Below are 26,784 nucleotides of genomic sequence, written 5' to 3' on the forward strand. Positions count from 1 at the left end.
CCCATTTCAGAAAGCAGGTTAAGTGAAAACTTGGATTTAGTTAACCCTAAGATGAGGGAAACTCTGGTTTTTCGGTTTCACATAGCCAGTTCAGTGTAACTCTGAGTCAGTTACCCTGGCAACATACTGAACCTAACCTGCTGGCTGAGTTTCTCTGCGTCTCTTCCTGCTGAGCCTGAAGCAGCTGTCTGACACTCCTGACTGACTGTCCCATTTCTTCATTCATATAGTCGATATCAAAACACATATCAGAGCGCATTCACCTACAAAATTAATGAAATTCACGTCTTTCAAAACATCGAAAAACATTGAGGGGCTCACGTATATTGGGGGGCCCGCACAAGCCTGGTACTGTAGACATCGTGTGTCAGGTTGTGAAATATTCCTATCATAGATCACATCATGATGGAGATTATAGCTGATGTGAATATTTCTGATGTGTCCTGATTGTATTTCTGCTCTAATTATAAGGAGTGGAAACACTTTCAGGTGAGGCATGTGCTCTTTCTTCCATTACTAATTTTTTGGATTTCCCTCAGTATGTCATGGTTTACACTGCTGCCAAGGTGATCTTTCTGTGTCTCTCCTCTATTTTTAAAACCGCTCCCATCGTGTTTGGATTTTTCATGAGTCAGAGTCTCACTCACTCCCACAGGTAAACCTCAAAGTGGCCACGCCCCACTCCCAGGTGAATCCACCCACCGCAACCACGGTGGCAGAGCCAGGAAGGAGACAAAGATTTTACATCTGACATCCTCCACAACTGAAGACACCAGGTGAGACAATGGATAGCGTTTGATGCTTGCATGTACCTTTGTGAACTGAGATAATCTTCTGTGTTGCTCAGGATCTCCTTAAAACATGTAATGATGATATTTCACTGTGAGAATTGGTGGCACAGAAGCTCTTTGTGCTTTGCTTTGTTTGAGCTGCATTGTTCGAACGGTGAATGATGTTGCCTGTGGGAAGAGTCTGAGCATATTTTGATTACATAACTGTAAATACACTTGAGAAACCTGGCAACATGAGCATGACCATTTTGCGTCAGCAAAATCAATAATGCATTCTTCTGTTCTGTTTTAAGCCAAAAATCACAACATTGTTTTTGTATTTTATTTCTTTTATGAACTATAATATCATATTGCAAATACTTCCCTCAGATGCATGCCCATTTCATCCCAGTGTTTATTAAAATGACATAATTTAAGAATATGAAGTGAACAGTGTCTTAAAGAATATTTATAATCACCCCTTAAATCATCATCAACAACAACAATAGTTGTTACATAGCCTTCAGTTTTAAAGTTGGAATTGGAGGTGAAACTTTTATACCAATGAGTACATTTTTTGTTTTTATGAACATATTCTTTAAAATCACAAAATCAAATATTCCCCTCAAATGCATGCACATTCCATCCAAATAATAAAATATTTATTAAAATTAAATAATTGAAGTTTTGAATATGAATATGAAGTTTTGTTATTCATAAGTGTATAGCGTCATAAAGAACATTACAATCACCTCACTTAATCATTTAAATCGTCATCAACAATAAAAATAGTAGTTGTTTTGAATTTGGAATTGGAGCTGAAACGCTTGTGACTAAATCCAGCTAACGTTTTACAGTGCATTTAAAAACACAACAACACTTGAGAACTGAGATTTCTGAGTTTTGGAGGTGCACTTGAACGCATTCCGGGTGCAGATGTTGTGTGTGGGTGTGGTGAAGAAGTCTTCAAAACTCTGTGGAATATGTTGTCAGTGAAGTGAAGGAGCTCCCGTCGTTTTTACGCACTTTTGACTATTGTCAGTTTATGTAAATAATCTGCGAAGTGTCTTCAAAAAGCTTCGGTAGGTGAAACTACACAGTCTGAACTTGACTCCAGTTCATTTTCTCAGAGTCTTCACATGTGTTTACGATGTTTAATTTCCCTTTTGTTTGAAAGTGTCGAGTCTTATCTTTGAGCTATAGCTACACTCACACACTGCTGTTTCACACATTAGCATGTTTGTAGTGTCCGTAGTTGGCACCATGGTTGCAGGTCAATGTGAGTAAACATAAGAAGATGTAAGTGGAAGTGATCAAGTGCCACACTTGTATACAGTATTTATGTGCTTCTATTTAACTGTACTGTACATAGCTGGTTATAATTTACATTTACATGTATAAGTTGAATTTTATGCTTATTGCTGTGATGAATACAGTATATTTTGTGTGTATTTTTGCTGCTGAATGTTTGCTGCAAAGATTTATAATTTTTATATTTCAAGTAAAACCACTTTAAACACGTGAAGTGTCCAAGTTCTCAAATGCTGTTGTCTTTGATTTGTTGTTTTTTTAGTTTAGGCCAAATACTATCAACATACAATTACTAAGATGATAACTACTAGTATGGATTTTAATTGCCATAAAACACCAATAACAAACAAACAAATGATTTTTTATTTGATTTTAGAAATATTTAGAATATTTTCCAGGAATCCAGTATAATTTCATATTGTATAACCAATTTGCCATAAGGCAAATGTTTTCAGTGTTCAATGGAAATACTTCATTTAAAATTTCAGTTCTTTGGTCAAAGACGTGTCAGACAAATTAAGGATTAAGATAGAATGCTGCATATTCTTATACAATTTCATTATTGTCAAAACAGATGACTTTTTGCTTATTTGTGGGATTTTACGGTTTTATTTGTTGGTGTACTTCACATTGGCTTTTACATAAAAGTGTGATAAATACTAATTTACACGTTCATGAGGACATTTCATGGCAGAATTCATAGATTAGGGGAGATTGTATTAGTTCAGCAAGGAGAAGCACAATTACTAAATCTAATAAAAATTAACCTATCTACCAGCACACAATTTTACTCAAACAATGCACATATTCTGACTTTTTTGTTTTTTATTTAATACATAGGTTGTCTGCAGTAAAGAAAGTGGACATTGTTTTTATACTGTCCGTTATTTCAGTATACATTCAAACTAACAGTTGCTCCTCTCTCTTAAGGGTCATATTTAACAATGCATATGATTAAACTATTTTAATTAAAGTTCCTCTGTGTTTTTTACAGGCAGAATGGAGGCATGTATGACGAGGCCAGAAGCCAAAAAGAGACCAAAGCCGGTGAGAACATTTGTAATAATTAATGTAATTAATGCTCCACTGACAGTGTCCACATACAAATAATGTCTCCAACTATTGATTATTGATTATTAAATAACACTAATATACAATGTTTTCTTTTTTACTTGCAGCCTAAACCTCCTCCAAAGCCGGCTGACGTGCAGGTACAAAACAAAACATTTATTTCATTCCATGTTGGGTGAAGTGTGTGGGTGATGTCAGTCGGTTTTTCTTATACTGGACACAGTGACTTAAGGAGTTGTATGTAAATAATGAAATCAGAAATAATCTTTCCAGATTAAGAGGACTGATCCAGAGAGACCGACTCCTTTTGTTCCTCCACGACCTACAGACGCTGTAAGCCTTTTTTTATTTAAGCGGTATGAGTGTCAAACTATACAGTTTATCTAGCTTTATCGTTCTCAGAGCAGACATGGTGTAGGCCATTGTGCCTTAAACATCTGGCGAAAATTACATTTTTTTTTTAATCTGGGTTAAGAATGTTAAATGGAGAAATTCCCCAGTCACACACTCTTTAATGGTGTGGTTCAGGGGTACTCAACTAAAATTCTAAATTTCCTCAAGCAAAGATAATGTCTAACTTGCATTATTATTTAGTAGTCGGATATATATTGATGTAGCCTACTAGTTGTATCAATGTCTGCATGTAATCAACAACTGAACTGTCAGATCAAATATAGAAAGAACAATTTAAAAACATTTCGACAATATTTATCGTCACTTTTATACAATTATACCGATATCTAGTATTGAAGATATGTATAATTTTCATCTCTCTTTAAGGAAAATAAGGGCTGCATTTAAAAATAAAATGGTGAAAATAAATATAATAATACTATTCTTAAAATAAATAAAATAATTACTTAATTTTTGAAGAATAAAATAAAGTATAGCAGCAGCTTGAGTTTCCCTTTTTCTTTGATTTAACAGTCTCAACTAATTTTAGACAGATGGATCTCAACACAAGTTTGTGCTTTGTCTCATAATGGCGTTTCACTTTGCCACTTTTTATGAGTGTCACAGGCTCTGAGCATATGAGACAGCCTTTGTTTTGTGCTTCCAGAGGGAAGAATGAACATGAATGAGTCTGTCTATTCTTGTTTTTAAACCTCTGTTTTCGCTGTCCACTTTTCTCTTCTTCGAGAGTGTCATGTTTCGTTCTTTTTCTCGGGCTCACTCTTCTCTCGCTGTATCGCTCACTCTTCTCTCTGTCTTCTCTCACTGTGTTTCTCACTTGTCCCTCTGTCACTCGCTCCTTCATCTGTCGTATTTAGGGTCGCATTGTAGCAGAACGCACACATTTGTTTGGCTTTAGTGGCATCACGTGGGATAGCTTACCTCGAATGCAGTCGGTCAGTGGATTTGACTGTAGGTCCATGTCCGTATAGGATGGCGCCTGGGTCCGGACTTGGACTGTGGTCTGCCTGTTAGTGACCTCTGGTGTAGTTTGTAAGAAGTAGTGACATCTAATGTTGAGAATACACACTGCAACAAACGGATGACCCCTCCGCTCATTCTCAAGCGTGTCCCGGAACTCCGGTGGCCGTCACAGTCCAGAAAGAATGTGGTCATCAACGAAATGTGTCCAGCTGTTTGTGAGCTGAGCATATTCCCATAGATTCAGATGTTCAAAAGAAAACAAGCAATTTATATTTTAAAGCCATTATACACTTCCAGAAAAGATGATTTCTGCCAATAAACCCGCCTAAATGTCACTCACTCTTTTTCTTAATCCTCTCATATCCAATATGAATTTCTTTCTGTCCAGGAGCTGACTGGGACACAATACAGAGTGAAGAGAGCTGCAGCAACAATCAATGAGGTATTTACTGCAATTCTTATATTATTATAAGAATTATATTAGTGAACTGCCGTGTAAACTGCATTTTCAAGTAAAAAAAGGTCATTTTCAGAATGCGATATAATCAGATTAAAACATATTGGTCATGTATAGATCTTAATCAGTTCATAATCTCCTATATTTTTTTTTTAGCAATAGACATGAATCATAATCAGATTATTCTCTCTTACATAAACAGGAATATGAGTATGAATGAAATATTCTATCACCAATGTGTGTAAACCTGTTACTTATTACTTAAATTATGAACAACATTTAAGTCACAATAAAGTCACTAATTGGATTATTAATGTCCATGTCAGTAAAGCCATTATTTGAAGCAATGACTGAGTGTTGATTTAAACCTTAATATAGAGGTTAATCTGTACAGACACAGATATATGACGTAGTATTTAAACTAAATCTATCTGGAAAAGTTAGTAATAGCAGGCACACACACAGTAGATTTATATGATTATTTAAAGTCTTTTTTGTTTGGGATCTTAAATAATACTCTTCACATGTTAACTGTTAAACGTTGTGCTTTATTTGTGGATTACTGTCCTAAATAAAAAGTGCATTGTTTATCACCTTTTCCTGTCGGTGTCAGGCCAATGGAAACTTAACAAAAAGAGATGGAGAACGTAAATCGTCTGAAACTCCTGTGGCTCCACCCAGACGCAAAGAAAAGGTACAGTTCACTCACATGAATCATAAAAGTTAGCGTGTTAAGAAGTGTTTACAGTAAAGAGTCACTGTGGGCTACTCATGGTTTCATGTTTCTTTCCAGTTTCTAGGATCATGTTAATATGTTTATTGTTCCCTCCTGAGCTTTGTTATGTGTGTTTTCATGCAGGAAAATTTAGTCGAAAACAGCAGATACAGTCAGAGAAGGAGGGTGAACACTGAGGACACAGAGGTACACAAACAAAACACCACATTTCACTTCACCTTGCTTGTTTTTCTAAGTTTCACAGTCACTCTCCTTCTCCGTCTCCCCTTTAGCGCGACAAACCAGAAGCTGCTAAAGTTCCCAACAATGAGGCAGGTAGCACCGTTTGAAGCACCAGCTTCCACCTTAGAAAAAAACTCATGAAACATAATATAGACTATGTCTTCCTCTTTATTTCCATGTGCTTTGTTTTCAGAGTAACAACTCAGGGTTGACTGGAGTGTTTCGACGGAGCCAAAAAGACAAAACACCTTCTTTCACTGTACGCAAAGCACCTGCTCATCACAACTACATAACAGACGGACAAGCTCTGGATATTATATATGTTAATTTATGTTCTGAGGGCTTTAACCCAGTGATTCCGCTTAATTGTCTGTGTTTTGACAGGAAGTCAAACACCATTACAACATAAATAGCGTTATTTTCAGAATAAAAGCCACAGTAATTGTAATTGAAACAAGTTTCCATTAATTGCGCAGCCCTCGACACAAAGATATGAAGTTGTATTTAAAGTCATGGTCTGTAAGTCTAGTAATAGCAGGCACACACACATACTCAAACTAGAACAGGAAAGCAAAAGCAGTTCATCATCATTGGATTTGTCTGGGAAAACTATTTTGTCATACCTGTGTTCAGAAGCACTTAAACATGGTCTTTCATCTCGGGTCTTTAACCCCTGTTGGTGAGACAAAAACCTGAAAACAAAGAATGGATTCACAGTTTGCAAACACAAAGTGGGTCATAAGCTGGCGGTATCTTTGTTAAACTGGTTAGGGGTGGCAAACAGGTGTGTCAGGGTGTGTAGCTCAAACATTGTATGGCATGTTGTATTCAGAAGCACAGTAGGTATGAGTGTGTGTGTGTGTGTCTGACTGCATGATTCAGTGTTCACGTTAATTTGGTCGGTAAATATGCATAACTGTCGGATAAGTCTCGTGATTCTCTGTCGAAATGAAGAGAACCTGAAGAAGCTAAAATAAATACAGGGATATAAGCAGATGAATAAAAGTCAGTCAGTTTATTGGATGCAGTCAATGTTTAGTGGCCGTCCTAAATCCGCTGGTGTTCAGTCTGTGTTTATTTTTTATTCTCTTTCTCAGAGCTATGTGTTCGATGAGGAGCAGGAAGAGAAACCTGGTGAGGTCCCGGCCAAACAGGCTCCTGGAAGTAAACCGGTGTGTGCTTTTGTGTGTGTGTGTGTGTTTGTTGATGTGAGTGTGACGTGTGCAGACGTTATTAGGCATTTTGTGACTTGTGATTGTTGTTGACAGAGCGGTTTGAAAGGGGTAATGAAAGGTTTGCAGTTCAAGTCGTCACCTAAGGTACGAAGAAGCGTGTGTTGTGTGTGTTGGTGTTTTCTGCTGGTGGCGGCTGCAGAACTCGGTGTCTTGCTTTGCAAGGTGGTGGTTTTGGTTTTAACAGTGTTGGAGGACGTGGTCACTGCTTTTGTGAGAGTTTGTTTTATTTGTAGTTTAGTGAAACTTTGTTTCTTTGATAGTATGGTGTTATCTGTCTGCTTGTTTGGTAACAGATGCTCCAGCTGTCTAGATGAGTTTTGTCTGTTTTTTCCTTATTGCTTGACAAAGTATATATTTTAATTGTTTTGATAATGGACTGGATGCAAGAAAATGACTCCCCAAAAAAAATAGATGCCAATTTTTCCATGATGTTTACTGTCTTGTCCATCTTTGTTATCATTCATATGCGGCCCTTTAGTTTATCAGCCTCCTCTTAACTTGGTGCTCAACTTGTTGAAGGATAAATAAAACCCTATTCCTGATAACTGTAGCTAGGTTTTTGTTTACTTTTTGCATTCTGTGACTGTGGTTTCTGTCTTTGCATAGACGTTTAGTACCCTATAATGAAATTCAACATCCTCTTAAAATCCTTTGTTGTCGATGTAGTTCCTAAATAAAAAAGAGGAAAGTTATTAACTTCTTGTCAACATGTAAAACCTGCAACTTATACAGTTTGTCTGAAGTACAAAAAGGTGTCTGTGTGTTTTAAGTGGTGCAACAAAATCCTGTAGTTCTTTCTTTCTTGAATCCAGGTTTTTGAGTTTTGTAAAAGTTAACTGCAATTGTTTATATGTACTCTGTCTCACCTGGACCTGTAATATTCACAGTGGCTGCAAATACAAATAGTGAGGTGAAAGGTTCAAAGAAGGATCTTTTTTTATTACAGGTTATTTTTTTCATCTTTTATCCTTTATTTTTATAATGCATATATTCCTTTTACCTTAGTTTTACTCCTGTATTTTGCTCTTAGATGACATTGACATTCTTTTAATATTGTTACTGAGTGTCCTGATTTTGTTGTGGGTTGTTAAAGCCAACTTGTTGTTTTTTTTAAAGTGCAACGTAAATAAGAAGAAGGTGATTTGGGTGTAAATTGTGTGACATTATAAGAACATTGTAACCTCTTTTGTTAGTATTGATATTTAAAAATTAGGCTGATATATATTTTGCTCCATATCTTGTCTACTTTTGTCTCAGACCAAAGGTTCAAGCCCAGCCACTGAGGAAGGAGTCTCAGAAAAGGACCAAACCACTGAAAAGAGCAAGCAAGAAAAAAACGCAGAACAAAAACAGGTAAGAGTGCAAATATCAGGATTCTGATCACTTGGTAAATTCAAAAACATTTTTTATGCACAAGCAATAAAAAATGTGTTAATGACACTGGGTAAATTATGTATTTGCATTGTTTTCAGATTTGATCTTCTTATAAACTATTCAGACATTAGCTACAATTATCGTTAAAATGTGTTTCTCACTGTGGTCTCCAGGACAAAGGGATGTTCTCTGGGGTGTTCTGGAAAACACCTAAAGACAGATTATCTCCTTCACTCACGGTATCATCTTCTGTCATATGTAAATTATGTCTAAATTTACAGTTTTGATCCTCCTCCAGCCCTCATCACTCACTGTTGTTTTCACTGCCAGGTCAATAAAGAGGACAGTGACTCTGACGATGCAGAGGCAGAGGAGAAGACGTCTCAAGTAAGTCCTGTCTCAATGGCTTCAGTGCACAATTTTAATGTGTATGAAACACTTCACAAACAGAAAGTAAGGTTCATTTCAGTGTCAAATGTGTTTATAAGCTTCTTTCTGCATGCTAATTCCCATGTTCAAAGAAAAGGTAATCAACTGATTCAAATATTCTTCATCATGAAGTTTTTAAAAACAAATTTCATCACAGGAGAAAGGAAGCATCTTCTCTGGCTTCCTCAAAAAATCCAACAAACCAGCAGAGGAGACGCCTCCACAGGTGAGCTGATTTAAAAAAAAATCTTTTTATTTATTTCCCCAGTGTAACAAATTACTGTGCTTTCAATTTGAAGATATGTTCGGAATACTAGCAGCTTAGCATCAATACTGAAATGAAGGAGAAGAGCTAAACTTAACTTTGGACTCACAAAGTTAACTTTGGACACACTTCTAATAAATTCCTCTGATGTTACAGGAGAATCTGAGCGCTCACAGTGAGCTCGCGGCCAGCAATGACAGTCTGTCTGAGAACAAGAAGGTAAGCTGCTTTGAGTCCCAGCAGCAGAGTGATGCACGTTTCTGTAATTACAGTGTACACAAAACTCCTGATAATCGTGTGTATCTTTCCTCTACCCGTGTTAGGAAAAAGAAGGAATATTCAGTGGGATGTTCAGGAAGTCTCCAAAACCTGTCGATGCTAAGAATGATGAGGTAATGGAAAAAAACTAAACCATGTATTTGCAGTCACATGATCAGTTTAAACCTGTGGCCTGATAATCGTATTGAATGTGATTATTTTGTGTGTTTCAGAACCAACAGTCTCCTCCTGACGATGTGTCAGGCAGTAACGAAAATCTGGCTGAAAACGCTAAAGTGAGTTCAGATAATGTTTGTGAATTTAATTTTTTTTTTTTCAAGGCCCTTGAAAGTTTTTTAAAATTGCTCTAAATAGACATGGGTCATTGAAAGTTCTTGAATTTTGTGCAAGAAAGAAGTTAAGTTGATATTTAGGCGCCACCTACTGTTTCATGCGCACTGCATTGGTTGATGTACGTAGACCCGGGCTACACAAAACAAACATCGAGTCAAAAAATAAAAACCTTGAACCTTGAATTACTAGGGGTGTTGTGGACACTGTCTACTGTCTCTCTGTCCGCCATTGATGTGAGATTCCATGCAGAAACAATGAGCGAGTAATTTTAAGCAAGAGAGAGCAAATGACATGATGTCTGGGAAATGAAAATTCCAAGATCTCTGTCTCACCAAAGACAATTTCAAAAAGACTGACTTTGACCAAGATCCCAAGGACAATCACTTGTCCAGATACAGAGCGTGCTGCAAATCAATAAAAGTGGACGCCATGGACAAAGACATTCTCACAAGTTGCCCTCCCATCTTTGGTCCTTGAATTTGAGGGAATTGGTAGTGGAAAGTCCCTGAAAAGTCCATCGAACTTGATATCAAGGGTTAGGGTTAGTGTGGGAACCCTGTGTTTCACACTTCACACTTCACAGCCTGTGAAGTGACAGGATTGTGCATCACCATCATGCATTAGTGTGTATAACTCGCAGTATAACTCAAATTAATGCTCAGAGCAGTGATTCACTTTCCCTTTGCTTTTTTTGAACAGTATTTTCAGTTTGACTGCTGTGTTAAATCTCTGACTCATACTCTCATGCCATTTTCATATCTGCGAGTTAAACCTCTGTAAATTGAACATCTTACAAATGATCCACAATGCTGCTGCAGGGCTTTTAACCAGGTCCAGTCACAGATGTCACATCAAAACCATCTTGCGTTCGTCATCACACTGGTTTTCTATCAAAATTATAGTTCATATTTAAAATACAGTTGTAGAAAGCCCTGCATGACCACACACCTGAGTACATTAATGGCCTTTTCTAAACCATTTATACCTCGTGGGACACTGAGATGTGCTCAATTACTAATTGTCCCCCGGTCACATTTAAAAACAAAAGCTGACTCTGTTTAAACAAGCTATCGCCTCAGGTCTTTTAGTGTTAGTTTGTCCTGCATGTTGTTTGTGTCTATTTGCTTGTGTTATTTGCCTTTTTTAAATGAATAGTTTATGTTTTAATCTGGTTTATTCTTTAAATTGCTTTTAAAGATTTTCTATTTATCCTTGTTTTTAAGCTTTTTGTGCTTAACCCTAACCCTTCTGTGATAAGTAATTATCATCATTATTATTATTATTATTATTATTATTATTATCATTGTTATTATTATTATTATTATTATTATTATTATTATTATTATGTATCAACCATTGACATGTGAAAATATTGGTATGACGTCCACAGGATAAAGAAGGATTCTTCAGTGGGATTCTCCGAAAGTCTCCAAAGATTCCTGTAGAGGAGACACCTGAGCAGGTAACATACGACTTTAAGATCAATTCAAAGGTAAACATCAGTATATGTATTTTGTATGTTAACATCTCTTTTTGAGATATATGGCTTCAGAAAAGTACTGCATGTTAGAGGTTGCCAAATTGGTCTTAAGTGAACGCTTGTTATTTTTAGGTGTTAACAAAAAAGTGTTTCACATTTCTTTACTTATCTAATAATATGTCACATTACAGCACATTTTTTTAATGTACGGTAGCTTTTATTCTTCAAAATGTTCATAATATTTCAAAATATAAAGTATTGTGCGTACTTGCAGCACATAATACAGTTAATTATTGGAGGAATAAATTATTTATTTATTTATAAATTGTAGTGTAGACATAGATTCACTGCTAACATGCTTTTTTGCACTTTGTCATGTTAAAACATTTATAAACATGTTCAGTTTTGTTTCAGCATCTTACGCCTCTTTGTGTTTCAGGATAAAGAGTTGCAGCGGACCGAGCTGGCGGCCAGCAGTGAGAGTCTGTCTGAGAACAGCGGCAACACTAAAGTAAGACAAGTTTTCTGTTTCTGATTTTATTCATTCATTTTACAAACTGAAATGGACTTTTTTTCTGTTACCATCACATTCAACCCCTGTAGGAAATATAATCCACCCATGACACATTTTAAGTTTAATTATTGAAATAAATACTCCACCTGTAGCACATACTGTAAAACAGTTCATTATTTTTGTTTCTATACCAGGAGAAAAGCAACTTTTTCAGTGGAATGTTCAAGAAATCTCCCAAACTGCCTGAAGGGTCACGACTGGAGGAGGTAAGATATATACATTCTCTCCTTCACTCACAGTATCATCTTCTGTTGTATGTAAATATGTCTAAATTTACAGTTTTGATTTCCTCCAGCCCTCATCACTCACTGTTGTTTTCACTGCCAGGTCAAAAAAGAGGATAGTGACTCTGACGATGCTGAGGCAGAGGAGAAGACGGCTCAAGTAAGTCCTGTCTTAGTGTCTTCAGCACACAATTTTAATGAAGATAAAACACTTCACAAACAGAAAAGTAAGGTTCATTTCAGTGTCAAATGTGTTTAAAATCTTTAAGTGTAAAATAAGCTTCTTTCTGCATGCTAATTTCCATGTTTAAGGAAACGGAGATAAACCGATTTACACATTCTTCTTCATGAAGTTTTTAAAAACAAATTTCTTCACAGGCGAAAGGAGGCATCTTCTCTGGTTTCCTCAAAAAATCCAACAAACCAGCAGAGGAGACGCCTGCACAGGTGAGCTGATTACGATGCCTCAAGTCGCTTTGCAGAAACAAGGATCACAAATTGACCAAAGCTTTTGATCATGTTTTTAGTTAAATACATAATATAAATAAATAAATAAATAAATGAATAGATACATTTTTGGTGGAGGGGTTTGAGAATGTTAGACTGTGAAGAGCGTTAAATTTAATTACAGACCTGTCAACTTCTGGACGAAATTTAATGTTAATGACGTGACCGTTTTAATGCCACAGCGTGCGTGCGTGTCTGCAGTTAATAAACATGACGTCCAGTGCGGATACTGACCGGGAGAGAGGGCAGCGTACCTAAACAGAAGAGAATATGTGCCCCTCAGAAATAATGTAAAATGTCTGTTTAAGGGACATAACATGTCTTTTGTGATTTTCATTTATTTGTAATGTCCTGTTTAAGAGACATTTTTCAGTTATGTCTGTCATGTTAAAGTCCTGTTGGAGGGTCATAACATGCCCCTATCTTATCTTATCTTACCGTATACCCCTTGGCTTATGTCAAATATATTAAGACCTACATTTAAAGTTAGTAATCAGTAATGTTAAATAAGAATTGCCTTTTCATTAAAAGAGTTCTTGTTTTCTTCAGAGTCTATTTGTATGTTGATTATCTGAAGTGACTGGGGAAGTGATTAGGAAGCATGTGAGAGATGCATATTAATTATGTATCAACCAAAATGACAAAACCAAAAGGTCATCGAAAAATTGGATAATTTTTGGGGTGTGTGCGTGCGTGTGCTGCACCTTCATATGTAAGAACAATAACATTAACAATAAATCCCCGGTAAGTTGCTACTCAAAAAAAAGTTTTCATGGCTGGCAGGTCTGATTATGACCTGAATGAGGGAGCGTTTGTGAGTATACAGCAGCGCAGCAGTGGTCAGGGAAAGGTAGCATTTATCCTGAGCAATAAAATTCACATCTGAAACGTTTCATGGCTGTTTCTTTTTTTTTTTGTATATCAGTCATACACAAACCTGTTTTTTGGAGATAAGGGCAGTAAAGTTATGGACCCAAAGTACAGAACATATAAAACAGACCAAGTTTAAGGAGTTTATTCCAAAAAAAAATTAAGAACATCTCAAGTTGGCTGGGCAGGGGTAGAGGCTGTTCAGGATGAGTTGTAGCAGAGAAGTGTTGTTTCCAGGGAGACTGAAACAGGCGAGGCGTATTGACCAAACAGGAGCAACGGAGAGCTGGATTGTAAGATGAGAGCCGGGTATTTGAGCAGAGCAGGAGTGGTGTCTTGGTGAACTGCAGGTGTAATGTTAAGGAGGCACCGCCGCATGTAGGTCAGCCACACACACCAAGCAGACACACAAAGAAAAAAAAAACACAGGGAAAATTGTAGCATGTGTAATTATGTTGTTAAGCAGTGATGTTTCTCTAACTGCTTCCATGTTTGCATGTCAGTGCCGTGAGTGTTCATGTTCACACAGGTCGAGTAACATTTCTCTCGTTTTAGGCTGCGGAGCCGCTGCACGGTGAACTCTCCACCAGCACCGACAGCCTGTCGGAGAACAAGGTGAGTCATCACATGATAGAAGTGTGTGTCACCATGTGTGTCACGCTCTGCAGGTGAAAGATAAAACCGGTTTTCATTTTATTTTTAAATTTAGGGAAAGACGTCACCACTTTGCATGAGTCATGTTTTCTCTTCCTTGTTGCAGGAGAAAAGTGGTTTGTTCAGCGGACTCCTCAGGAAGACTCCCAAAGCATCTGGAGAGGTAGAGCATCTCAAACATGTGAAGTTTACATGTTGAAGAGATCAACACTGTCTACATCTACGCCTTTAAAAAAAAAAAAAAGCTGCTTTAAGATGCTGCACGGGTGAAGTCATTAACCGTTCACAAAGCTGGTTTCATCTGTTTGGGTGTGTTTTTTTCATCCAGGGAATGGACAGTTAACAGCTCATGCCCTGACACTCAACAGGATTTAATTTACAGTATTCTATGATTATGGCTCAAAGGATTGTTTTTAAAGGATGGACTTCTACCTTTCTCATTAAAATGTTTTTATTGTAGGAGCAGAGCCAAACAATCCTACACATATTGATCTTGTACAGACTCTAAAATATCTGCCCAATAAGTAAGCCTGACTTTTTTTAAATGATGATAACTACATTGTTCCCTGACAATTGAACAAAAATGTTGATAAATGTCAACATGTTCCAGTGTTCAAAAAGAGACATAAACCAACTCTATGTACATTAATGCAAAGCAAATGTTAACACTAAATAAATTGTTCTTCTTAGTCTCAGGAGAATCTGTTATCACAGAAGGATCTTTCAGCGAGCAACGACAGTCTGTCAGAGGCGAAGGTCAGTGTGGTCGTGAAATTAGTTTGTACTTTCTGCATTGGTTGTATTTTGTTTATTAAAGAAAATAAACCCTACATTTCAGGAGAAGGGAGGTGGGTTCAGTGGAATGTTCAAGAAGTCGTCCAGACTTGTCGACGGTCCTCCCACAGAGAAAGTAAGACGTATTTTCTTTGTTTTTTCTCATCTGCTTGCATGTTGGCAAAAGGTCAGGGTCGATTTATGACTGGAATTGCAGCTGGTTTGACTCCCAGGACCAATGCAAGAAATATGAAATGAGGAAAGTGAGTGTAACACAGTTTCAGTGAAGGGGAGTGAAAGATGTTCCATTAGTTATTACATCAGTTATCTAAAAGGAGATCATGCTACTATTTTCACCACAGCCAGAAACTGACACATTGTGTTGAGCATTTTGATAGTGAACATAGTGTATTGATAGTATATAACTGACAGGACATAAGAGAGAGACTGGAGAGTGCAGGTGTATGATATATGTGACACAGGATTTCATTTTGAGAAAGTGCTTGTGCTCAAAGTCAAGTGCTCTGATTGTGATGATGTTTTTCTTAGGAAAAACTGATGCCAGACAGCGAGCTGTCTGGAAACAATGACGGTCTGTCCGAGAACAACACCAAGGTGGGGGTTGTTGTTGTTTATTTTGTTTTTTTTCAATGGCATTGTTTCAAAACCATTTCAAAACAAAGTGTCAGGGCTCACATTTCAATGTCTATGTTTCAGGAAAAAGGGGGAATCTTTGGTGGAATATTCAAAAAGCCGCCCAAACCTGCAGAAGCTTCTCAGTCCGATGAGGTAAGTGTAAATAAATTAGGATTTTTATACCTGTTAAACTTCCCTGAATAGATCTCACAGAGGTCCAGCAGATTCATAACAATCAGGTCATAGCAGCAGAAACTCAGAAACATAACCATAACCAACATTAATAGAGGCAGAGGTGTTGGTGCCTGTGTATTGAGGTCACAGAAGCTGGTGGGCCGACCTACAAAGAGTCGTAGGATCGTGAGTCTTCATTATGATTTATAACTAAATCACCTTCAGTGCTAAACCTAACAGAGATAAACCTGTGAAACTAGGACTATCAAATAAAAGAAACACAGAGAGCAGCAAAACAAGAATGAAAATCACAGGCTCATGCCACTGCTGTCACCACAGAGGATTCTTCCCTCTTTATTAACTTTCTCTACACTTGGCATGACACAACACAGCTGAGGGCAAAACAAGGTTTTAAGTTCTGAATGTATCCTCAGAGCCGTTCACAGAAACCAAATTCTTGCGTGGCATGAGGCCATATTTTTGTCCACATTCTTGAGCTGCATGAACACAAGCCGTTCTCAACCGCTCTCTTCCAACCTACTTCAGATTCACAGTATTTTTTTTACACTTAACTGTGTTCAGTCTTTAATTTATTTGTAGCTTTTTCTCTTAATTAAAACTTTTCATGTTGCAGAAGTGTGACTTGAGCTTTGCTCCAGGTTAGAGCTGCAACTAACAATTATTTTCATAATCGATTAATCTGTCGATTATTGTCTCGATTAATTGTTTGGTCCATAAAATATCAGAAAACCTTAAAAAATGTTGATCGGTGTTCGTCAAACCTGGAAATGATGATGTTTTGTCCACAAAACAAAATGATTGACTTTTAATGATTTCTTTGTTATCCAGAACAAAGAAATGAAGAAAATACTCACATTTAAAAAGCTTAAACAATTGGAAATTGTGTTATAATCATGAAAAAAGCTTCCAACCAATTATTCGATTATCAAAATAGTTGTCGATTAATTTAATAATCGATTAATCGTTTCAGCTCTACTCCAGATCTACTCATCTCTTTTGTCTCTTCTGTCACTTACACGGACATCAGACACACCTGTAGTCAGACCTGTTAAAAACACAATTTTGTGCCTGTGAACAGAAATGGCATCGGTGTGTTTGACATAAGGGTGGGAGAAGCCACATCAGATCTCTTGTGATCATAAGGGAAAACATCCAGCTCACATTTCATTGTCAGGTGTGGAAAGTGGTGTCTGTGTGACTCTGTCTTCATGTGATTAGGTCTCTGAGAGAATGCATGTTGATGTCAGGTCTGATGAATGGGGCCAAAGAATTAAACAATTATGTGGCATCTCAACCAGCAGGGGGCAATATATGTACAACAATATTTACAACATTTGTCCCGCCAATCATATGTTTATCCTTTGACGGTTGTTGCACGTGGAGCTGTGTAATATAATCTTTATATTATTTGTCTTTTTAGTGTGTTTCCATGTCATGTTTGTGTTTTTCAGTGTATTTGTTTGCATTTTGATTTTGTGACAAATTATGAATAATAAGACAATTTATGTGGACAATTGTTCTACTTGATTGTAGTACTATCAAGTGATTGAAAAAAAATGTTGAACTGCAATTATATGTAAAATTCAGCTATAATATTTCAACTGTTTTTGTAGGATGAGAGTCCTGATAAGGAGCTCTCAGCCAGCAGTGAAAATTTGTCTGAGAACAAACAGGTCAGTGAGATTTTCTTGTTTGTTTTATGAAAACTGGTTATACAAAACCTTTATACTTTGTACCAATGTTTTACTTAAAATATAAGTGTTAAGTAAGTATTTACTTGAAAACCTATTGTATGTATTCACATACAACAGTAATATCTGTTGTGTTTTAGTATTACGTGATGATTAAAATGACTTGATTTGTTCATATTATTTACCAAACACTTTGAAAGTTGAGTCTTGTCAGAGTCTGGATCACAGTGAAATTAAGACATTTTCTTCTCATTTTCTTTTGTCTTTTTTCCTCCTTCACTTTTACTGTTGCTCTGTTTGTCTAAATGTATTTACTGAGAGAAATAACTGAGGTCTGTGTTGTAGGAGAAGAAAGGAGGCTTCGCTGGAATATTCAAAAGGTCTGCCAGCATCGATAACCTGTTTGACGAGGTCAGTATGTAACATTATGGCTTCACATGGACCAGTAATGATGTATCTTTCGGAAAGTTCTCCTCAACTTCGTCTTGTACAGCTTGTTGTTACACATTTATCTTTTTAGTTAGATTCTGTTTGTTCGGATGACACTGATGTCGGTGCATTACATATGGCAGCTGATAAGAGTCTTCTGGAGTGAGTCCTGCTCCCTGAAAACAAATACAAAGTCTTTTGGACTTTAACCTCTTCCCTTCTACTTGCACCTTCACTGGACAATTTATGAGAATCCTAAGCGCTTAATTGAGTAAGTCTCTGTCTTCAACAGTTGTCTGGAAACTCTTAGAGAAATATTGTTTTCTGGATTTAGAGACAACTGGTAACTTACAAACAACTGGCCATGAAGTCTGGGTAACGACCAGAGAATTTTCACAATGTTATTGTCCAGAATGACAACTGAAGAAGCCTCTTGGATGAGAGGAGAATTGTCTGTCTACAGCTAAACTCCTGACAATACAATGACCTGGATGATTTTTTTTTTGTTTCTTGAGAAATGCACAGAAATGTGAAACACCCTTTGACCACCGGCAAGAGCCGTAGATTGAAAGAGATGTTTTATGGCGTCGCTGTTGCTCATCTTAATCATAGGTGCGACCCCTTCACTGACTCAGTCCTGCATGTGTGATTTTGGTTTGTCAGGAGAAAGGTGGACTTTTCAGTGGACTGCTCAAGAAAACACCTAAAGCATCTGAAGATGATGCTGCTACAGAGGTGAGTCCTAGACTAGTTTGTGGTGCTTGTTACTTCACCCCACAGAGTGGGAGTGAACGTATTGTTTTGTGGTGGCTCTGTGTGTCTATGAGCGACAGAGGCTTGTTAGAATTTGTGATAGACACACACACCAATCTCTGATTGCCTTGTTCTACAAATCGTCCACTTAATTACAACTTATTTTTATTTGTTTTTGCAGGATAAAGACGAGCAGAGGGAGCTGTCGGCAAGTAACGACAGTCTGTCTGAAAACGCTAACACCAAGGTACCAGTGTTGGTTTTCAACCAAATTAATAATCAAATCCAGGTCTCTGTTTTGCAACAGAAATGTTCACTTCACAACATTGTGTCGAAAAAGGTTTAAAGACATTGTGTCCCTCATAAATTGAAACGACATACAATCTTTTCCTTCTCATTATGAGGTGTTCATTGCGATTAATGCGAGAAAACTTTAATTTTAACTATGTTAACATAAGCCTACAACTTGAGCTCATTAGAGGCGAAACTGACGTGTTTGAGTTTTCTGTTCTCAGGAGAAAAATATTTTCAGTGGGATGTTTAAGAAAACTCCAAAAGCAGCAGAGGGGACAACAGATGAGGTACGAGAACAATCTCTCTATAAAGTCTACATTCTGTGACAACATTTAACTTTCTTGTATTTTATTTTCTTGTATTTATTTTGTGTGTGTTTGCAGGAGCTAAACACAATCAAAGAAAATAAATTATCTGCCAGCTGTGAAAATCTCTCAGAACCAAAGGTGCAAACGTTGTTTGATCACTGGAATCTCAGCTCGTTTCTCCCTTTGATGAGTGATTATTGATTTGTCACGTGTCATTTTCAATGTTCAATTTTCACTTCATCAGGAGAAGACAGGAGGACTTGCAGGGATTTTTAAAAAGTCTCCTAGACCTTCTCCACGCCATGCTGTTTCAAAGGTAAAGGATTTATTTCAATTTTTTATGATGTTTGATTTATTTTGTTATTTTTACTCTCCTAAACAAACAAAAAAAAATGTTTTTCTTTGTTCTTCAGGATCCTCTCAGTGACTCGAGGCAACTGTCCATCAGCTTGGACAATCTCACAAACGCTGTTGAGGTGAGAGCTAAAATTCTAGCCTTTATTTAAATACTATAATTTAATTTTTGGCACAAATCTCTGAGTAGTAATCTTTGTAATCTTCATCACCCATTATAACTTACAAAGCATACTTTTTATTCATAAAGGGGGATCAGTCGGCACGAGGCGGACTGTCTGCCAGCAACGACAATCTGTCTGAGGCCACAGGAAACACAAAGGTGAGTGAATGTTGTGGAGTTTGTTTGCATGTTTTGTTCGTCTTTTTTGTGACTCACGTGTCATGTTTTGTGTCCTGTTAGGAGACAAAACAAGGAGGATTTGCTGGGATGTTTAGGAGAACGCCCAAAACTGTGGAAGCACAGGTACAGTATTATCAACAATTATGTATTTTAATCCGTTTAAAAGTTATTATTATTATTATTATAATGATGACGATAACAATAATAATCCTGGATAACCTTAATGTTTCTGTGCAGCTGTTGTACAAATAATTCCTCCTTCATGTTGTAGGAAAGTGTAGACATAGAGCCACCAGAGGGAGGTGGGCTGAAACGCAGGAGGACCATCAAGAAAAAAAAACGAGTGAGTTGTTTTTTGCCTAAAGGGAAAAAATAAAAAACAAAAAGAAACATCCAGAGTCTTGACCGTTTGTTTCAACAGATGATCTATTCATGCTATTAAAAAACAAGACTCAGGGTGACTCTTTAGTTGTTATATCAATAATGCTCTATGAGTCGTATAAACATACTTTTCATTTATTTTGTTCACTTCAGGTTGTGTCTTTCCGAATCAAGAAAACTCTTCCGAAACTACCCAAGGTTTCACAGGTACCGACTGATTCTTTGCCAATTCTTGTGCTGGTCTGACTCGTTTTGCTTACTGCTCTTCTCTTTACACAGTTGTGCCAAATGCCATGCTAATAAGGCTTAAACAATAGGCTTTGCTTTTATACGTTTTTCCAAAAGCAGGCTGTTAAAATTGTCCTGAAGGATTGATTATGACACAGATAAACATGCCCCCATTTTGACATGTGTGCTTTTGTCCTCTTAAATTTTGTATTCACGTTCCTTTTTTTAAAACGATGACATTATTATCCTTGTCTCCTGCAACAGCCTTCAGATAAGATGCCTATCCTTGAAGAGGAGATGGAGATGCGGGAGCTGAACTCACAGGTTTCACATAAAACAAATACACTTAAACAAAAAAATAGATTACTATGGAATTGACATCAAACCTTATTTAGACATTATCTGGTCTTCTATTTTGGGATACCAGTCTGCTGCTACATGTAACAAATCTTTAAATCAAATTGAGTGAAAAATGAATGGCAGTGTGAGAATGTATTTTAAGGTATACGTGAATCTGCTCCTGTATATAAATACACCTTTACAGATGTTAACAGATATGTTTGCAGTAATCCAGAGTAAATGGTTTATTATGTGTTAGAAAACTTTGTGTTAAAAGTTGTGTTGTTGTTCAGGAGAGCACAGTAGAGGTGCAGCCTGTAGAGATGGCAGCTTTCCCGACCGGGGGCAACCCTCAAGCTCAACAGGTATGTGTATATGTATATGTATATATATAATATATATATATATATGTATATGTATATATATATATATATATATATATATGTGTATATATGTGTGTGTGTATTTATGTATGTATGTATATATGTGTATATGTGCGTGTGTGTGTGTGTTCGTGTTTTTCTCCACACTTGAGTAATTCATGTTGTCATGGGTGTTTTTGTTTGCAGGAAAGTGACGAGCTGATGGAGTGGTGGAACACAGTCAAAGGTTAGTGTGATAGTTTTCACCTCAAAAGCAACCATTTTGTTGGATTTTCACACTTTCTCTTACAGTTCATCTCCATATTTTTGACATTATTTGAAAGACGTATGATTACGGAAAATCAGCACCAAGAAATTGGTATTATACTTACTATTTTTCTGCTGCTGGTTTACAGGTTGGAAAGAGTGGAATGAGGGATCCAATTTCCAGGCGGATGATGAGGAAATGTAAGAATATGTTTCTTTATTTATATTTCATTCAATTACACCTGCTAAAATATTATTGAGGAGTTTGATGACATGTGTATTGTGTGACATCTATTACCTTGTCAAATGATAAAAGAGGATTGAGCGCAGAACTGAGCCTTGTGGAATTATCCTTCTTTTTGAAAAGGGCAGGTTTGATGGCACAGTTGTCAATGACTACCTAAAACTTTCTCTGTGTTATGAAACCATTTAAGATTTGGTGAAAGATTATCAATATCAACAGAAATATGAGATCTTTTTCTCATGAGTTAAACGCTATTACACCTCTCATCTCTGTGTCTTTGCTCCAGGGCGCTGGAGCAGGCAGCTGACCGTGTCTTCATGGCGGCTCGCCTCTTTGTGCGACTTTTCAACCAGCGCGGGGCGTCCCTGCAGCAGCGCATCCTGGAGCTTCTGGGTGTTGCAGACGCAGCGGATTACTTCCACAAGAAAACGGTGTCGGCTGCTGTGGGTGGAGGCGTGGCCAGTGTGGCGGGCAGTATTACCACAATCACAGGCCTCATTCTGGCACCTTTCACCTTTGGTGCCTCCATTATCGTCACAGCTGTGGGGATTGGTGTGGCGACGGCGGGCAGCATCGCCTCGGCTACGGCTAATATCACAGACACGGTTCATTCTAACATGGACAGGAAGAAGGTGGAGAAGTTGATCCAGGACTATCAGGAAGAGATCAAAGATATCAGAGAATGTATGGAGTTTGTGCAGGTGAGGAAATGTTTGATTTACAAATTGTCACTGTTAACTTCTCAGAAAGGTGGATATATTAATTAGGTAAAAGAGATTACCATAGTAAATTAAAAACTGAACTGAAAAACTGAAACTAGTGCTGCAATTTATTTTCATTATTGATTCATTAGTTGATTATTTTCAAATCAAATGGCTTTAAAATGTCAGTCATATAGGGCCAAGAAACGGGATGAAGATGTAAAGATCATGAGTTAATTTTGGAAAAAAACAATCACTCAAACCAGTTAATTACTTATGAAACTTAGTTACTTTTATTATTTATCCTTGAGCAGCTATGCTCTAGAGAAACAACTAAATTATATTGTTAGAAAATATTTAAGGAAATAAAAATCGGACTAATTATCCTCAAATTAAATGACCCTGTCAGTAGGATTAGGTCTTGTTCACCCAGTGGATTTTTGTTGATATTGACATTAAATTTAATCCCATTTGAATGGACCCCACATAAAGGTACATGAAAATAAAGACTCACCAACACAGGATTTTACAGGATTACACTTCACCTCAGGAAGCTAATCAAATCATAAATAAGTTTCCACTGTTACATTTGAGTTGGGACTTCCTTGAAGACTTTTCCTTTCTGAATTCCTTCTGTAGTTTAAGCATTCCCCGCCCCCCCATCTCTACTTAAATGAGAGGATCACAATTACATCACAATTTGAAAATATCTCTTGTTTTTTTTTAATTATTAACATATTGTAACAGGTAGTAACATCAAGTTTTCGTCCTGTGTATCATTTCTGAGACCGTCTTTAACCATCTTCCCTGTCTCTGTGTCTCCTGTAGGAAGGTATGGATACACTGGAGGAATGGGACTTTGAGAAATATTCTCAGAGTGCAGCCAAAAAAGCTATGAATCACAACATCAAACATGTGATGAAGGAGGGTGGCCGCGCCGGTAAAGCCCTGATGATCAACACGGACAAACTCATCAGCACCGTGCAGGTTCTTGGCGCTGCAGGCGGAGCAGCCAAAGCTGCTCAGGCCATCAGCGTCACCACGGGAGTCATGTCGGCTCTCTTCCTCGCCCTCGATGTTTTCTTCCTCGCCAAAGACTCGCACGAGCTTCGCAAAGGTGCCAAAACCAAGTTTGCCACCAAGATCAGAGAGGTGTGTAAAGACCTTCAGGATGGTCTCCTGGAGCTGAACAAGGTCAAGACACAGCTGCAGAAAACCATGGATGGCATCGAGGTGGAGGAGTACGAGGAAATCGAGGAGGTGGAGGAGGAGATTGAAGACGATTTGGAGTCGGACCCGAAGAAGCTGGCGGAGCTGGACCAGGAGCTCGACCTCCTGGAGGAGAAACTGGACAAGAAGGTTGAGGAGGAGCAGAAGAAGAGAAAAGAGCAAGAGGAGGAACTTCTGAAAAGTAAGGAGAAAAACGAAGAGAGCATTAAGGAAAAAGGAGATCCAGAGAAAAAGAGTGACAAGGAGGAGGAGGAAAAAATTTGTGAAAAGGATGCAAAGAAAGAGGGAAAGAAGGAAAGCAAGATGGAAAAAGGTCAAGAAGAAAGCAAACCTGGATCCAAATTAGTGAAGCTATTCGAAAAAATAATAGAGCCAAAAGATGCGAAAGCTGCTAAAGAGGAGGATTTAAAAGAACAACTGCAGAAAGGAAGCAAAAAGGACAAAGAAACTGAGAACAGAATAACAGCTGTCAAAGAAAAACAGGAGAGCAAGGGGGACAAGGCACAACAAAACACCGGTGTGGATGAAAAACCTAAAAAAGTGGATGTAACAGAGAAGGAGGAGGATGAGAGAAAGACGAGTGATCTGAAACCAGAGCAGTGGAGTGGGAAGAGAGAAAGCCAAAGAAGCAGAGAGGGGGAACGAGGGACGAGGCACGAATGGAAATCAGTGAATAAAGAGAAAGTGGAGGAAAGTGTGAGCATGAGGAGACATAGCAGCAGCAGGAGTGACCGAGAAAAACAGAGAGGGAGTGAACATAAGACGAGAGAAACTGATAAAGAGAGAGGAAGCAGCAGAGACATGGAGAGACTCTTGAGAAAAGACAGTGACAGGTTGGAGAGCTGGAGGAGAACAGAGGACGAGCGGGGAGTGAAAGACTGGAGAGCCGACGTGACGAAGACTCGTGAAGAGAGGAGGGAACCTAAAGATGGAAGGGAGTCCAAGAGGGAGACGGAGAAAAGGGAGTCGCATCGAAGTCACGAAACGAGGATGGACAGAGAGTGGAGGAGCAGCAGGGAGGAGTTTGATTCCCAGAGGAGTCACCACCACCACAGAAAGGAGCACGAGGAGAAACGCGAGAGCAGGGTGGAGAGCGCAAGGAGGCAGTTTGAGAGGGCAGGAAGTGAGGAGGCAGAGGAGGATGATGAGGATAGGAGGAAGAGGAGGGAGGATGGAGAGAGTCGGAGGAAGGACAGAGAGCACGGACACAATCGGCAAGGATCTCGATCCAGTGTTCGGATGATGGAGGACGGACTGTACATTTAGATTTTGGTAGGTGACGACAACACTACTCCTCACTTTATTTATTCTCACCTGCAACCAGGCTCCTATTGGATGATAACAGCTGTCAGTCACGCTGGTATCCACTCGTATGTGCCAAACTTTATTGTCGAAATGGGGAAATCATTTAGGAAACTGACATCAGGGTCTATTGATGAAAACCAGAAACTAGCATTTGAGAGTTGAAGTCGAGAAGTAGAAGCTTGTATTCAAATGGAATTCTTTTTGCAACCAGCAGAGTCCATCCTACTTCCTAGGTTTTATCTTCGTTTGCCAGAGCGTCTGGAATTCTCTCCAAGTTTCTGACATATCTCAATAGAAATGATGTCAAATATACAGCAAAAAAAATACAGGCTGCTGGTACATGATAATGATTTACTCATGTTGAGCCACAACAAATGACGTTCAGGTTTCATATATTTATATTTCTGATTTATATGACTGGTGATTCGGGGTAGAACTAGGTCAAAACTTGATATTGTTCATACATGCTGTTCACAGACTGTGTGTGGATTGTGTCGTGGAGCAGTGTTTGTGAGTGAGGAGGGAAGCAAGAATTAGTCGTTATATTTCAGGGACTTTGTCAGTAAATATTGCATTAAAAAAAGTATAATATTTGTTTTTAAATCATCCGTTCATGGAGTGTTTTTTCTTTAAAAATCAGCTGTTACAGACAGACGTGCACTTTAACCAGGCTTTGCCTCCTCTCATGTCTCATGTTTTCAGTTGTGGTTGTGAATGTTACTGGAATATGGTGCAATAGTGCACTACTTACACTACCATTGTTTTATGTCTGTATGTTCTCTGTATGTATTTTTATAAGGGTAATTGTTTTCTATGGTGCTGGGTTCCTTTTGAATAAATAAATTATTAGTCATTGAACCCTAATATTGTCGTGTCTTTGAATTTAAAACCCCATTTTTGTTTTTATTGTAGTTCCGCAAAAATCGCCGAAATTCGAGAGAAAAAAAACCCACATGTCCTAAACCAAAACGTGTGGTTCAACCTGGAATGGTGTGCTATGTCTTTTGTAAGCGCTTCGAGTAACCGTGATGACAAAAATTGGCCACAACCCAGCCCTTTTTGGAGCATCAGTGTTACTGATAACATACTTTAATGTAGAGATGTGGTTGAAACTTCTAACTTACACACTACTACACTTTTTCTACACACAATCACAGTTTAAATTTTGTGGGGGGGGGTTTTTTGGACTTTTTCTGATTTTATAATGTATTGTGTCCCGCTAGAGTGATGACGTCATCGATAATTCCACACACACTAGCTGAAGGTACATAATAATAATCACAAAAAGCTCTTTTCCTGCCCTCAATTGCCAACCTATGCTGACAATTTTTACGTTGCTATGGTTGTTGTTCTCATTTTCGTATGACTTGCGTTTTTTCTTAAAGTCACCTAAAAGCACAGCAGAGTTCTGGCAAAACCTCCAATTGACTTCCATGTTGACATTTTCAACTCATGGTGGTGTGCAAAAAGGAGATCCTTCATGGGAATGAGTTTTTATTAACTAACAAATCTTTAGAACACCTACAAAAAGCCGGGTCACAAAAGACTTAAAACAAGCTTGTGCAAAAGGACAAAAATGCTAAGACTCTGACAGAACCCATTCAGCCATCACACACACAGACACAGTTGAAAAACTGTGGCTTCAAGGTGCGACGTGAGTCTTTACAAGAGTTTAATCGGCTTCCAGCAGAAGATGAATCTTCGTAATCGGTCGCTCCAATATGCTGTATTTGGTTTGATTTGCCCACTACAATGGGACATGATACAATTTCAGGTTTATGA

General features: G+C 37.9%; 1 protein-coding gene across 4 annotated transcripts; it reads left to right on the forward strand.

The window, feature by feature from the left end:
* The first annotated feature begins 700 nt into the window (after positions 1-700).
* On the forward strand, positions 701-25,860 carry LOC122772061. 4 transcript variants are annotated; one of them, XM_044029731.1, is made up of 47 exons: positions 701-776; positions 3,076-3,128; positions 3,260-3,292; positions 3,426-3,485; positions 4,918-4,971; positions 5,600-5,680; positions 5,846-5,908; positions 5,995-6,033; positions 6,138-6,203; positions 7,042-7,116; positions 7,213-7,263; positions 8,437-8,532; positions 8,727-8,792; positions 8,884-8,940; positions 9,140-9,208; positions 9,404-9,466; positions 9,571-9,639; positions 9,739-9,801; positions 11,250-11,321; positions 11,779-11,850; positions 12,048-12,119; positions 12,241-12,297; positions 12,516-12,584; positions 14,070-14,129; positions 14,275-14,331; positions 14,859-14,924; positions 15,007-15,078; positions 15,492-15,557; positions 15,660-15,731; positions 17,387-17,446; positions 17,810-17,875; positions 18,557-18,628; positions 18,828-18,893; positions 19,162-19,227; positions 19,324-19,386; positions 19,493-19,564; positions 19,662-19,724; positions 19,853-19,924; positions 20,006-20,068; positions 20,217-20,288; positions 20,480-20,533; positions 20,819-20,878; positions 21,187-21,258; positions 21,463-21,502; positions 21,672-21,723; positions 22,053-22,467; positions 23,296-25,860. In XM_044029731.1, exons 2-47 carry the CDS (start codon positions 3,081-3,083, stop codon positions 24,961-24,963), a joined length of 4,884 nt encoding a protein of 1,627 aa, XP_043885666.1. In that variant the 5' UTR covers positions 701-776; positions 3,076-3,080; the 3' UTR covers positions 24,964-25,860. The 4 variants fall into 4 exon arrangements, with proteins under 4 accessions (XP_043885666.1, XP_043885659.1, XP_043885672.1 ...); XM_044029724.1 differs by lacking the exon at positions 701-776 and adding an exon at positions 1,755-1,852; XM_044029737.1 differs by lacking the exons at positions 701-776; positions 7,213-7,263 and adding an exon at positions 1,755-1,852.
* The last annotated feature ends 924 nt before the right edge of the window (positions 25,861-26,784 follow it).

The sequence above is a fragment of the Solea senegalensis genome, linkage group LG1, assembly GCF_019176455.1.
Source record: "Solea senegalensis isolate Sse05_10M linkage group LG1, IFAPA_SoseM_1, whole genome shotgun sequence".
NCBI classification, from domain to species: domain Eukaryota; kingdom Metazoa; phylum Chordata; class Actinopteri; order Pleuronectiformes; family Soleidae; genus Solea; species Solea senegalensis.

Excerpts from the sequence above, each read along its gene's own strand:
- LOC122772061 (XM_044029731.1), top strand. The coding sequence starts at position 3,081 with ATGGAGGCATGTATGACGAGGCCAGAAGCCAAAAAGAGACCAAAGCCG. Across the intron at positions 9,802-11,249 it reads ATCTGGCTGAAAACGCTAAA|GATAAAGAAGGATTCTTCAG; the intron begins GTGAGTTCAGAT and ends TGACGTCCACAG. Across the intron at positions 20,069-20,216 it reads CCAAAACTGTGGAAGCACAG|GAAAGTGTAGACATAGAGCC; the intron begins GTACAGTATTAT and ends TTCATGTTGTAG.